The sequence below is a fragment of the Vicugna pacos genome, chromosome 11, assembly GCF_048564905.1.
Source record: "Vicugna pacos chromosome 11, VicPac4, whole genome shotgun sequence".
Classification (NCBI taxonomy): Eukaryota; Metazoa; Chordata; class Mammalia; order Artiodactyla; family Camelidae; genus Vicugna; species Vicugna pacos.
This window is the reverse complement of record NC_132997.1, coordinates 38016871-38030826: the sequence shown is the minus strand read 5'-3', so window position 1 is coordinate 38030826 and position 13956 is coordinate 38016871. Positions and strand designations below refer to the sequence as shown.

The window sequence follows — 13956 nt, the reverse complement described above, 5'->3', positions numbered from 1 at the left end:
GTGACAAGGACTCATGAATGAGCAGCGGGAGGTGCCCTACTCCGGCCCCAGCAGCTTCTCTGGCCCCTGAAGTTCCCTCTGTCTGTAGAGGTACTTCCTCTACATCCTAACCGGTAGGAAGCTGAGGCCAGAGAAATAGTGGACATAGACAGGAGTCCACTCAACAAAATATGGGTCATTATTATCATTTTCTGGGACTTCCAAGAGACGTCTACCCTGACACACCAGCCAGTGACATTAGGGGACCTACAATGGCGTCAGACTGACAGGAGCCCCAGGCCCTCACCCTTCCCCTGCTGTTTGTCCTGACCTGCCCAAGGTCACCACTGTCAAATCGAAGTAACTACCAGGGTTGTGGTTACAGTTCAAGGGAGGACTTGGATGAAATGACACGAGGGCACCAACATATTAATAAAAATCGGGCTGTGCCGCAGCGTGGAGTCAGCGAACCCATGTGCAGATTTGCAAACCTAAGCCCCTGGAGGGTTTCATGTTCTCATAATACTGCTTCACACTGTCTTGCCGGAAGGGGACCGTCCTGGGCCTGACACGTGGCTGTTTGCACGGGTCTCATGCGTGTATTTCGCTGCATCCCTCAGATGCCGCAAGGGGCACGAAGGGGGTTCTTTGAGGATATTGAAGATACTGCGTTTGTGCGCGGATGTAATCTGGCTTCTGCCTGGGATTCATTTATTTGTCATTTGCAGCAGGGGCCAACCCAGTTGAGTACACTTTATTTTAGGAATCACGCCACAGATTTGGGCTCAATCTGGTCCATAAAACGTGCTTAGGAAAAGCTTGGTTTTTGACCTTTTGCACAAACCCAGAAACCACATGCATTTCCTGGTGCACAGAACTGTCTGCCACCCTGGGACAGCGGGGACAGCCACATCAGTCCTGCCCCGACTCCACCCAGGTGACTTTGCAGAGATGTCCCCAGCCAATGTCTGTCCATCTTACCCTCCACGAAGGAATTACCGTCTGTCCCCAAATCCAGTCATTAAAATGAGTGGAATAACAATCATCAAGTTATGTTTTTTGAGAAAAACCTTCTCAGCATTTAATTATCGGTTGTGGCGTGAGAGGATTTAGATAAGTTGATAATGCCGGCTTTATGTAATTTATTTTTACTGGGCAATTATGGGCCGCATTACACCCTGGCAGCAAGGTATTGTGGGGCATCTTATTAAGCATACAGCCAGTAAACACTGATGAACAATTTTGCTGAACTAGGCATGCAATTTAGAAAGCAATAATACACAAATCCAATTTGGTACACAATGGATACCGCAGCACGTCAGCACATGTAACTATCACAGCCTGCAAATTAAATTGGGACGGCCCTTTTTTGCAACAGCACAGGCCAAGATTAAATCTATTTTCCCCCTCAATTTAACAAGTTGCTGACCACAAATGTATGTGTTTGTGTTCGTAGCCGTGCATATGGACATACACACGCACGTGTGTGAAGCCACCGGGGTTTTCTAACTGTCCCCTCGCACGCCCCTCACAGGTCACAGGTGGGAGAAGAACCTCGCCCTTTGCAGAGAGCTGGATGTCAGCGTTGCTTTGACAGGGAAGCCCGGCAAGACCAGCTCTGCGGTGACGGCTCTGGCCGTGTCCAGGTAACGGTGGCCTGGCTGCTCCAGGCCTCCAGCAGAGGGCGCTGTATCCTCCCCAGGAAGCCCTGGCTGTTCCTGTTGTGGCCACGGGGCCCTGAGAGGTGCAGCCTCACTCCAGGGACCCCCGGACCCAGGCAGGCCCAGCGTGTGCAGCGTACAGGAGGGGTGGCCATGGAGGGCCCTTGGAAATGTTTTTCGACACATTAATGTTCTTGCTCGCTCTTTCTTACTTTTTAAAATTTTTTCTTTCTTTCTTTTTTTTTTAATTGAAGTATAGTCAGTTTGCAATGTCAGTTTCTGGTGTACAGCATCAAGTTTCAGTCATACATGTACACACATATATTCCTTGTCATATTCTTTTTCATGATAGGTCACTACAAGATACTGAATATAGTTCCCTGTGCCCTACAGTAGGACCTTGTTGCTTATCTATTTTATATGTAGTAGTCAGTATCTGCAAATCCCAAGCTCCCAGTTTACCCCTTCTCACCCCCTTTCCTCCCTGGTAAGCATAAGTTTGTTTTCTATGTCTGTCTCGCTCTCTTGAATATCTGTGAATTCATAAAGAAATCCAGAAGGTAAAAGTATATCGTTCTGTGATTTTGTCCTAAAAGGAGGCCTTTTTCCCTGAAGTCCTCTGCCAAGTGCAGTATTTGGAATGACAGTTATACTGCATCACAGAGAACGCCTTTCGAGGGCTCTAAGCGCACGCAGAATAGACGAGGGTCAGAAACCACACTTGCTGACACTGTTTATTCTTCACAAACGCCCAGCGGCAGGACTCACGAGCGCCAGCCTGCCCTCCACGCTAGGAAGTGTCGTCTCAGGAGGGGGCAGGCCTCCGGGGAGTTGCATTTCTTCTCCCCTCCCCGCCCGGGAGTGGGCCGCTTGGGGTCCCTGGTGGTGGAACCACATGCCATTCTAGACAGCAGGCTGAGGTGGGGTGGCTCGGGGCTAGGGGTGGCACGTGGGTAGACAGAAGGCCCTGAGCCCTAATTCTGTGCTGGAGAACTGGCCCTTCCTCCCACCCATGGGCCTGGCTGCATCTCTCACAGGACAAGAGACACACCTGGAGATGCTGGAGAGAAAGTCCGGGCCTCGCCCTGCTGCCTGGAGCCTGGGCATCCGAGAGCGTCCACTCAGTGCTCTGGGGGCCACAACCCTCCTAATGCAAAAGGTCTCCCTGTCAGAAGATTCTCCAGGGCCCCTGCCCTGCCTTAGGTGGAGGCCCCGGGCCAGGTGCAGGCTCCTGGGGGGCCTGACCGAAGCCCCCCGCCCCCGATGGTGCCGTGTCCTGAGTGCAGGCTGGGACGAGCAGGCTGGGTCTAACACTCCCGTCTCTTCTTTCTCTTCCCCAGAAACCAGACCAAACTCCTGGTCGGCGACGAGAAGGGGAGAATATTCTGCTGGTCTGCAGAGGGGTAGGAAGAGAGAGCCAATGGAGGTCCTGGCACGGCAGCTGGGTGCCCCAAGGGGCAGCAGCACCAGGTGGAAGACGGGGAAGCAGAGCCTGAGGCAGAAAGGAAACCCCCAGGGCCTCCCTTCCTCCTGGTCCCCGAGGACGGGGTGGCTGGCCACCAGAGCCCCACACCTGGAGCCCCCTCTATGGCCGTAGGACTTGACCTTGGCGCTGCACAAGGATGCGCTTCTACAAAACCGATCTGTGCGCGCACCCGGGGCCTGCGAACAGCGTGCTGGAAACCATGGCTTACAGGTGCCCACGGGCACACAAAATCACATGACTCATCTTTCTGAGGGCTTGTTGCACTGAAAAAACATTGAGTGGCTTACTGGAAACTAATGGGAAGGCCTAGGTTGTCTTTATTTTATTAAAACAACTGTTTTCCAAATGCAAGAGGGCTCTTGAGTTGAAAATTGCCCCCCTTTCCCACTGAGGCATTTGGAGCCCCTCACTCAGGCAGGAAGGCCTCGGGGAAGCACAGCCCACCTTCGAAGTGTGCCTCAGCCCCTCCATCTCCCTCAGTGGAATCGGGCTTCTCCCGTGTCTTGTCCGCCATGCAGGGGTTCTCGGGGAGGGGTCCTCACTCAGGAGGCCCCACTTCCATGGCTGAGGCTCAGGACGTGGAAGGCATAGGCGAGTCAGCTGGAAGGAAGACCCCGCCTAGGGTGCCTGTGCCCGTCTCTGCTCCCTGCAGTGGGCGGCGGTGGGTCCCGGCCGGCCTCAGGGGTTTCCCAGGGACCCGTTCTTACAAGGTAAAGAGCCCCAGTCCACGTGCTGATTTGGAGTTGCAGCTCATCCTGGGAAAATCTGGACTGCCATGAGACATTTGTTCTCCATCTGAAAATAACATGGCAGGTGGGTGGTTGGCCCTGCAGAGGAATTCCAGTACCTTCTAGTGCCTGAGTCACTCTCCAGTCATTGGTTCATTGGACACCGGACATCGGTTCAGTCATTGGACATTGAAGACATCACCCTCATTCTAACGTCTCTCTCCACCCCCAGCCTTTCAGACCCTTGAAAAGAAATTCACCTGCATCTTCAATGAAATCCAGCCAAAGTGGGTGCACAGGGATATGGGGGGGAGTGACACTTTTTAGCTGTAACTCCTTCCCTGAAACTTTCCTTCGAGAGAACACAATCCTTCCAGTATGTCTCCAAGCCCTGCAGAGGCCCCGGTGGCTGGCCCACGCCAGTTTAGCTCAGGCCTGGGGATGGCCAAAAAAAAAGGACTCAGTGTCTTAATGGCTTGGGCGATCTGGCCTCAGCTGGTGAGTGGTGGGTGCACAGGGAGTCAAGGTAAAGACAAATATGAAGGAAGAAGAGGTGGTATATCTATGTCAAAAATAGTGAGTGAAGGCTGGTTAGAAAATAGTGCTCTACCTGTCAGCTTGGAGGTCTCTGCAGAGGGCACCCTGGAAGAGGAGGCGCATCTCAGGTCCGCGCAGCCCTCCCTGGGTGAGAAGGGCGCACGTCTGACCCCAGGGCCAAGGATCACACCACCTCCGGCACTGTCTGCATGTGCTATTAGCAGACAACCCATTTGCAATCCCCTAGTCCGTCTGGGGCTGCACCGGAGGACCATAAATGGAAGAGCAGAGAGCACCCCTCCCCAGGAAGGCCAAGAAGCAGGGTCGTAAATATCGAGGGTCTGCCGTCATGTTTCCAAACGCAATTCCCAGCGTTTACTCCGCGCTGAAAGGGCTGCTGGCCCGAAGGCCATCTTGAGCTCATTGATTCAACCAGCATCGCCTGAGCACTGCCTCTTGCATCCCCGTATCACAGGAAAAATGGGGGGATGGAGTCGGGTCTTGTTGCTGGGGGCTTGGGGCTCAGATGTTTGTGCAGAAAAATGTGACATGAGGTGGAAAGGCTAAAGAGAGACTTCTCGTGCCCTAGGGAGTGACATCCTGGCTGTGGTGGTTCGCTAGGGCAGCCAGAGCAAAGTACCGCAGGCTGGGGCTGGCAGTCTGAGATGAACGTGTCCGCGGGGCTGGTTCCTTCTGAGACCACTCTACTTGGCGTATTGATGGTCCCCTTCTCCCTGTGTCTTCACATGGTTTTCCTTTGTACCCGTTTGTGCTGAATTTCCCCTTCTTAGAAGGACATTAGTCCTACTGGATTAGGACCCATGCACAGGACCTCATTTCACCTTAATTGTCTCCTTAAAGATGTTCTCCAAATACAGTCACATTCTGAGGTCCTGGGGATTCAGACTTCAGTGTATGGTCTTGGGGGAAGACAGTTCAACCCATGACACTGACTGAAGGAGGCGGCCCTGCAGCAAGACTTGGAAGGACAAGTCCGACTTAGCCTTGGGAGCTGGAGAGTAGGGTTTAAAGGAACAGGGGACAGTGTGGGCAGAGACAGGACATGTCAGGCTGGAGGCAGAAAGAACAAGCAGGCAGAGACAGAAGGCCAGGCAGGGGCTGGGGCTGGGGGCGGGGGAGGCTGTTGCCCTGGGGCTGGAGGCTCGTGATGGGGTGGGGTGAGTGGGAGTGAGGTGGGTGGAGATGGACTCCCAGTGCCCAGCTCATAGAAGGTTCTCCTCAAGTGTTGCTTAAATCTACTAACCTGTGGATGAGTGACTGAACCGTGGTGGCAGACATTTCAGAGTCGGTGGTTCTGGGAGAGGAAAAACCCCTCTGAGTGATGGCAGGTGCAGTAGCAGCCCCTCCACTGTGGGAAGAGACTCCAGGAGGAGGACGGGTGCCGTGCCTCGGGCCCAGGATGCAGCTGGGGATGGTGGCAGCAGCCTGGAATGAAGTAGTCGATGCCCTGCATGGAGCTGGGAGCGGTGGAGCATCCGTGGAGCAGGAGAGGCGGAGGACACAGCGAGCCCTGGGGAGGAGGCGGAGGAGGAGTGGGGAAGGCAGGCTCACTGTCAGGTGCTCCCGCATCTATGTCAGGGAAGATTCAAGTGATTTCCTAGTGGCACTAAATTGAGAGCCCGCCTTCCACTGGGATCAGCTCCCTTGTCCCCTGAAGGAAGGAAACTGCTCTGCACACAGATCCAGAGGGGAGCGGGGACGCCCTGACCATCACTGCAGAGCTCCCCTGCCATAGGCTCTGGTGGGGTCCGAAGCAGCGTCTCCTGGGGGAACAGAGTGGCCCTGGAAGGGGGAGGAGAAAGCTCAGGCACAATGCACGTCCAGGGTCCACAGGCTCTGGGCAACCTGGGTGACAGAAGGGCCCCGCTCAGAATTTCGGCAGCCGGCTGGTTAGGCCTGGGGTCCCTGACGATGGTCAGTGATGGAGGGAAACCCAGGCTAGAGGCCCGGGGAGTGGGGCGGGGGAGCAGGCTCGGCACCTGCACCCTCACCAGAGGGGCAGCCAGGGCAGAGGCGGGAGCACTGGCAGACCGGGCCGAGGGCCACGTGGGTGCGAGCTTGCCAGCACCCCAAATCCATCAGGGACAAGGGGGCCCCGAAGCAGGAGCCGTGCCAAGCTGGACCTTCACAGCTCAGTGCTCGGAGAACAGAATCTGAGAACAGGCACACGCAGTGAAGGTCACGGATGAGAGCAGCGCCCAGGGACCAGGCAGCCTGAGCCCCGTTCCCAGTGTCCCCACTTGTCGCCAACTTCAGCCTCGGCTTCCGTATCTGTAAGATTGGACCCTGGTGTCTACACGAGGGCTGGTTATGAGACTGAGGTCACATCTGTTTATCTGCTGGAGGGATGAAGAAAACGATGGACCACCAGTCCTGAAATGATGTCATCTTTCAACCCATCACTTGTCCATTCACTCACCACTATCTTTTCTCGCTGAGCCAGGCCTTGTGCTGGGGCCCCAGGGGACAGAGAGCCATTCTGCCCACGCCCGGGAAGCCCCCTGCCAGCGCCGGGGAAAGACACGGAGAAAACCCGGGGGGGAAGCACTCTCACTCATGCCCAGACGTGTGTCAGCTGGAGCCCAGGCGCACATGCGGGGATGGCATTGCTTCGGGAATTCTGAAACACAAGTCCGGCTCTCAGGCTCTTGGTCCCCAGCTAGAGCAGAAGCTACAGTTTGCATGTTGGGGAAAAAAATTCTCCCAGGTGATACTGTTGTGAGTCCCCACAAGAAGATGCTCTGGAGGAGACAGTGACAGGACGGGATGAGGATGGAGGAGTTTGTCCCCTGCTGCCCACCCTGCAGTGTCAAAACAGGTAGCTTGTGAGTGGCATCTGAGATCGGGGACCCCGTAGTCCACTCCCGTTCACCAGCTCAGCCTGAGACAGCAGCCATGCCCAGCTCTCAGCCAGCTGAGCTCCTCTCGCGACAACTTCTTAATGACTTCCCCCAACCCCTCGGCTGTGACGACCCAGGGCCCCGAGCCCACCTCCACCAGCAGTGCCGCAGCCCCTGGTCCCGCCCTGGGACAGGCTCAGCAATGCTCACCATTCCAGATGAGAGCTTCTCTCCCCGCCCCCATTCGTCCTGGTAACACTCAGCATCCTCTGAGAGGCTGGGGAAGAGGGCCCAGAGAAAGGGACATGCCTCTAATTGCAGACAGGAAAGCAGGGCTTCCCAGGGCGTCTGCAAAAGCACCAGCTCAGGGTGCGCACCCGAGTCCACCCTCCGGGAGGTGGCTGTACCCACTGTGGGCCCCAGGAAGACCCAGGCCATGCCCACCTCACCATCTGGGCTGGTTTGACCTCACCTGGGATATACTTTAAAAAGGCGTTTGTTGTTTATTGGAAGTTGAAATTCCCCAGTTGGGCATCTTGTGTTTGTATTTGCTAAATCAGAGTGCCCTGTACCCTGGACGCATTAGAGGCCAGAAAGGGTGGTGCCCTGGCCAAAGGCATGACACACCCCACAGGCACTCAGTGTGTGTTGGGGGAACTGTTTCTCTCAAGCAGACAGAAATTCAACAGTGGAAGCACGTGGAAGAACCAGGTTCCCAAGGCCCCTGGGTCCCTCTGGCCCTCACTCCTGAGGAATAGAGCCTCTTGTCCCACGCTAGCCCTCTGCTTTCATTCCTTTGTGCCCTGGGCTCCTGGGAGAGAAGCCTAGGCCCCTGGAAACCAATTGTGACAGCAGCGGCCTCCCCCAAGCCCAGCCGGTAGCCAGGAGCCGAGCCCTGAGAGCCCAGTCCTGGGGCCTGCCGAGAACTCGGAACCTGGATTTGAGCACATTAGCATGCCGCCAAGCCGGGCACGTCTGGGGAGGAACAGACTCTTCATATGAAAACCCTGATGAAATTTGTTTAGCATCAAATCAAATTTTTCTAAGCCAAAATCAGTTTTGCTTTAGCCAATTCTTGGGTACACATCACACGTCCAGATCAGGTGTGTGTGTGGGTGTGTGTGTGTGTGTGCGTGCGCGCGCATGCTCACATGTGTGTGTTGTTTCTATTGTGCTCTTACAGGCTGCTGCCCACAGCACCTTCATAGCTTCTTAGTAAACAGGAGGATTCTCCAGGTTGTCTCCTTTCCCCAAATCCTGGGAAGCTCAGGGAACAGTGTGTTGCCCTGGCTGAGATCTCTGCCCTCAAACTGGTTGACACAGAGACATCCCACCCGAGGCCCTTGACCGCCGTGTGCCAGGAATGCATCATTACTGACCCACCGCTCTGCAGTGACTCAGAAGTGGTCCGTGCGCCCCGTGCCGTGCAAGGCACATTGCAGGCCCACCGTCTGCACCCAGGCGTTAGGCACGGATGGTTTCTCGTGGACACTGGAGAGATGGCTCCCTTTAACTATCATCTGTGCAATTGTCCATTTATTCATTCATTCATTCACTAGCTTTGTCCAAGTGTCCACTGAGTGCCTGTTCTGTGTCCAGCTGGGGCAGGATGGAGAGGGCTGAGTCTGGACACAGATGCCTGAAACTTAACCCCTAAGAGGTTGTGGCCATCAGGGGTCACCCAGACCCTTTGACTCTGCCATTTTACACATCTCTTTATAGGTGAGGAATCCAGAGAAGGAAGTGACTTGTCTAAGGTTGAGTGATAGGTCACTCGCAGAACCCAGCCAGGGTTCCAGGCCAGAGCACCCTGGGTACCACATGGCCTTGTGTGCCTTAGGGGGACCACAGGCAAATGCAAGTCTAAACAGTCTACGTCCAGGTGCTAGAGCCTCGATGCCCCAGCTTACTCTCCAACACTTTGGTTTCCAAAAACAGCTGTCCCTCCCCACCTCAGAGGAAGAATGGGCACGGATGCTTCTGGAAGAATCAAAAAAAGGGGGTCATGGAGCAGAATCTTTGTGTCAGAAGAGACCAGCTTGCATACCTCCTGCAACACGGAGCTCACTGCTGCAGGAGGCAACTGCCCAGACTGCGAGGCTCAGCCTCCTTAACTTGGAGCCGAGTCACAGGAGGCCCCTGCGCTCGGCAGTCTGGCTCCAGAGGCCCACTTGCCATTTCTTTTTGGTTGTTTTGTAAAATCTGAGTAATAATTACTGACCTCACAGGTCATCATGAAGATTAAATGAGATAATGTGTGTCAGGTTCCTAGCACAGAGGGGCTCAAAAGATGCTCATTACTATGATTTATTAGGAATGTGGTTTCTCACACAAAGCCTGGGAAGAGAATGACAACTTTCCCTCTCTTTTCTCCCTCTTCCCTGAGGCATTATCCCCTCATTCAAATGCTTCCTGAGTTTTCTCCTTCCTGTACCCCCTTTGTGATTTTTCTATATCACATGTATTGATTACAATTGCTTAGTTGTCTTTTTTGAACTTTAACCTCATCTAAGCATTAGTGTCTGTGAAATCACTGGTTTGATGTCCAGTCTGTATTTTAATTAAATACAAATAAATGGAAAAATACCCTCTTGGCCATGCATCCCCAAGAACCACCTAGAACTCTCTCAAACCACCTAGAACCACATCTTGGTGTTCCTGGCATCCTCTTTTCATATTTTAGGAGATACCATCCTTACCCAAGGCCCTGGGGCGGGCTCTGCATTTTACCAGGGAGATGACCCAGAGGAGGTTCTGGGTAAGTCTGCCCACGCCAGGTTAGCACATGGTGGAAGAGACCAGTTCCCATCCCCATCCCCCAAAGGAATTCCTTCCCTGCACCCAGAGAAGGGGAGGCATAAGGCTGTGGCTCACATCTGGATGCAGACCCCTGGGATCAAGGCCTGACTTCTTATGAGCTGAGTAACTTGGGCAAGTTGGCTAACCTACTCATTTCTGGATGTCTTCTATAAAACAGAATCATAGTGCCTACCTCATAGAGTGGTTGTAAGAATTTAAGAGCCTATGTGTAAGGTGAGAAATCTCACACTTGGAGCATGAGATGTTGTCAGGAATATAATCATTACCATTACTATGTGATAATTCACATCTCCTTCTTGGCTCAGCCAGCCACTCTCCAATTCAGCCCATATTTATTCATAGTCATTTATCAAGGACTTGATCTTCTTGGTACCAGAATGTGATGGCTAACAAGATGGATAAGGTCAGCAAAGTGTGTTACAGTTCAGTTGTGACAGCAACCTGGATCCGGGCAAGAGACCAAGCAGCACTCAAAGGGTTGGAGAACTCAGGTGTATTACGCCAGCAGGCCCAGAGGAGTTAACACTCCAAGCTCTGCACCCTGTCTGTAGGTTTACATAGGCTTTTATAGGCTGCCAGTCTACACTTTGCAACATCACATGTAAATAAGGTGTAACAAAGTTGACTAATTATGAAAGAGCTTTGTAGAAATGGACCAACCAGGAGTGAGCTCCATGCAAATGAGGTGCTACAAATGGACCAATCAGGAGTTAGCTCAGGGAACCAATAGAATCTTAGGGGTAAGTTCCATTTTCCTAGAAGTAAGCCATTTCAGAGGCAAACAGCGAGATAATGCCGCCGGGCCAGGAAACCGGATGGTGCTGGCAGGAGAGTAGTGGCCCTGCCTGGGGTTCCTGCTTATATTTTTCATGGGGCTTCCCACCTCACGTGGACTTTACAGTCCACTCACGGAGGCCAACATGGAGAAAAATGAGATGATCACAGCTGGTGAAGAGTGCCATGAGGGCACTGTGTCTCCTGAGATGGGATGTCAGGGGACTCGGGGGGGCAGAGGGGTGGGAGATGTCCTTCAGGGACCTGGGATCTGAAGGGTAAAAACCCAGGTCCTGTCGTCACATGTGATCTCACATCTCTGTTATGGCTGAGCATCCTGTCCCAGCTGAAGCTGCCTGCATGGGGCTGGGTCTGTCTCCTCCCCAGACGCTGCATTATAACCAAGACCTATAGGAGAGCTTTGTCGGGGAACCTCCAGCAACCCTGAGCCCTGCCAGGTCTCCCCCAGCCTCCCTTCTTGGCTCTAGGATGTGGCCGGCCCTGTCTCTCCCCTGTCCTTTTTCCAGGATGAATTGTAGCTGTCTCTCACCCGTGCTCCCGCTGCCCTCACACAGGCTGCCTGGGAGGCACTTTTCTATTTGCCGTCTGCCTCCCCCTCGATGGTCTCCGCACCAAGATGGGGGTCCCTGACTGCTTCCCCTGAAAGCTAGTGCAAAGCCCAGGGCCTGCTGCAGGGGAGCAGAGACCCCAGAGTCCCAGCTGGCCCACAGCTAGGCTCTTTCCTGGCCCCTCTGACTCCATGCTGCCTCGTTCTCAGCCCAACACTCTGGACTGAAATTTCCCACTTTCCAGCCAACTCTCTAAGCATCTGTGGGGTCCTCAAGGTCAAAAATGACGTCCTGTTTATCTCTGGACTGCCCAGAGGACCAGGAGGGCTGGTCCCATGGGGGTACTTCATAAAGCTGGAACTGAATGGATGAATGAGTGAATAGATGAAGGAAGAAATGATGAACTAAAGGAACCCTTGAAAGTTTACAAACGTGTTTTCTCAGTGTCTCGCCAAGAGCATAATAAATGATTGAGCACCACTGTGGCCGGGAGGGCGGGAGCTGAGCTTGGGCAGGAGGACCACCTGCCATCTCGGCCTGGGCACCAGTGGATGCCTGGCCTAGAAAAAGAGTGAGGATTGGAGATGGAAAAATAGAGGCTAAAAGGGCATGAGAGAGACAAAGAGAAAGTGTGGGCAATGTAAGGGGAGCAAGGACTGCAGACTGGCTGCCTGGCCAGGGTCCCCTCTTGGGATGGGGCCGGGCCCACAACTAAACACAGTTGGACCTTCCCACGACTGGCAGCCTGGCCGCAGGGGCCAACAGCCAGGAACACCCACCTGGTCAAGAGGTGGCTCTGGAGTAGGACAGACCAGCTCACATCCCAGCTCTGCCCAGACCCAGCATGAACTCCAGGAACTCTGTACAACTTTCTAAGCCTCAGTTTCCAAATCTGTAAAGTGCCAATGATTACATCCAATCCTGGCGGAGGGTTAAAAATGTCATGTGCAATGCATGCATGCATGCATTCCCTGAACTGGCTTCCTGGCGCTGCTGGTAAAAGCCAGGCTGGCCTCAGAGCCTTCTGGTCTATCAGCCTAGAGCCGTGGGCCACTGTCCCCACCAGGGACATTCCCCCCTGAAGCTGCCCTGTTCCCCAGCCTTCCATTCACTTACTCATTCACCGTCCACTGAGCACTGGTCATTTGGTGATTACTGTGTGTCTGGTGCTGGCGAAGGCCCTGGAGATGGAGCAGTGATTACAAAAATCCCAGCCTGCAAGGGGATTGCATTCTACTTTGGAACACAAACAATAGATATGTCAGAAAAACACCTCTTAAATAAGGTACCTGCCTAAGGAGAAAGAAAAAAAAAAAAACAAGTGAGGAAGGGGCCGTGAAGCATGGGGAAGAGAAACATGAGACAGGGTGACCAAGATAGCCTCGCCCAGAAGGTGACATCTGCGAGCTGATGCAGTGAGGGCGTGAGCACTGGGTGTCAGGGAGAACATTCCAGCACACGCAGCAGCCAGGGCACATCCCTGAAGCAGAAGCCTGCTGCTCCGAGAAACAGCGAGAAGGCGACTGTGATTTGAGTCAGAGTGGTGGAGAGTGTCAGGGACAGGGTCTGAGTAGAAATGAAGGGAGGATCACAGGGAGTCTGTCACCCAGGGTGGCCAGGGGCCTTTGGGGAGCAGACCTGCAGAAGGGAGGGCAGCCTCTAAAAAAAATGGCAACAGTCTGGCCGGGTCTGACCAGGTGATGCTGGCTTCACACCACGCACATCCTGGAAGGTACCTCCTGCCTTAGCGCTACAGGGCAGAGCACCCTCCCCAAGCTCCAGCCATTCATCTGGTCCCAGCGGCTCTGGACTCTCATATCCATGGGAGCTGCGCCTTGAGTCCAGGCACAGGGCTGTGTGCACATTAACCAACCAGGAGGTCCCCATCAAGCCTCCTCTCCCCATTTAGCTGAGGCCAGGTCCCCAGCAGGGACCCACTCCTGCCTCTTCTCAGAACAGCGCATCCCTGGCCAGGGAGAAATTCCAGCTGCCAGATGCCAGGCCGAGCCCGGGGCCATGCGTGGGGATCACCGTAAAAAATACCAGAGATGGCGAGCTTCGCCATTTCCTGTACAACGCGTAATTAGGTTAGATAAGAAACTAGCTGTGTCTAAGTGCTATAAATGTCTATATTAAGCTCTTTGGAAAGTGCCGAGCACTTTGACATTTGAGAGTTCAGAGTAATTGAGGTATTGAAATAAAATTGCTTCTGTTATTTAAAAGGTCATTATCGTCTTCAGCTAGATATATGAGGACTATTTTCCACTCTACTGAGCCGTTCTCCCCGGCACAATTAGCATCACTTGAGCAGAGGCCGGCAGGGGGACTCCCACCCGCAGCCCCCCGCCCGAGGCCCAGGGTAGCTGTGAAGGCGCGAAAGGAAAGCCTCCGTCACCCAGCATCACCGCCAGCCTCCCGAGAGCTGTCTCCACGGTCCTCGCGTGGGTGATTTCTATGCAATCTGGCTCGTCCTCGCAGAAGGTCCTTGAGGACACCATCAGTGTCAGAACTTCGCAGAGGAAGACTTGAGGCCATCTGAAG

The 13956-nt window shown here is 53.9% G+C and overlaps 1 protein-coding gene across 1 annotated transcript in view; it reads left to right on the top strand.

Moving 5' to 3' along the window:
* Window positions 1-3477, top strand: part of WDFY4 (WDFY family member 4) — a 269557-nt gene extending 266080 nt beyond the window's left edge. The window contains exons 61-62 of the mRNA XM_072971154.1: window positions 1514-1625; window positions 2981-3477. Coding sequence (XP_072827255.1) covers window positions 1514-1625; window positions 2981-3047 — 179 coding nt within the window. The 3' untranslated portion in view covers window positions 3048-3477. The remainder of the gene's footprint in view (window positions 1-1513; window positions 1626-2980) is intronic.
* Window positions 3478-13956: the final 10479 nt, after the last annotated feature.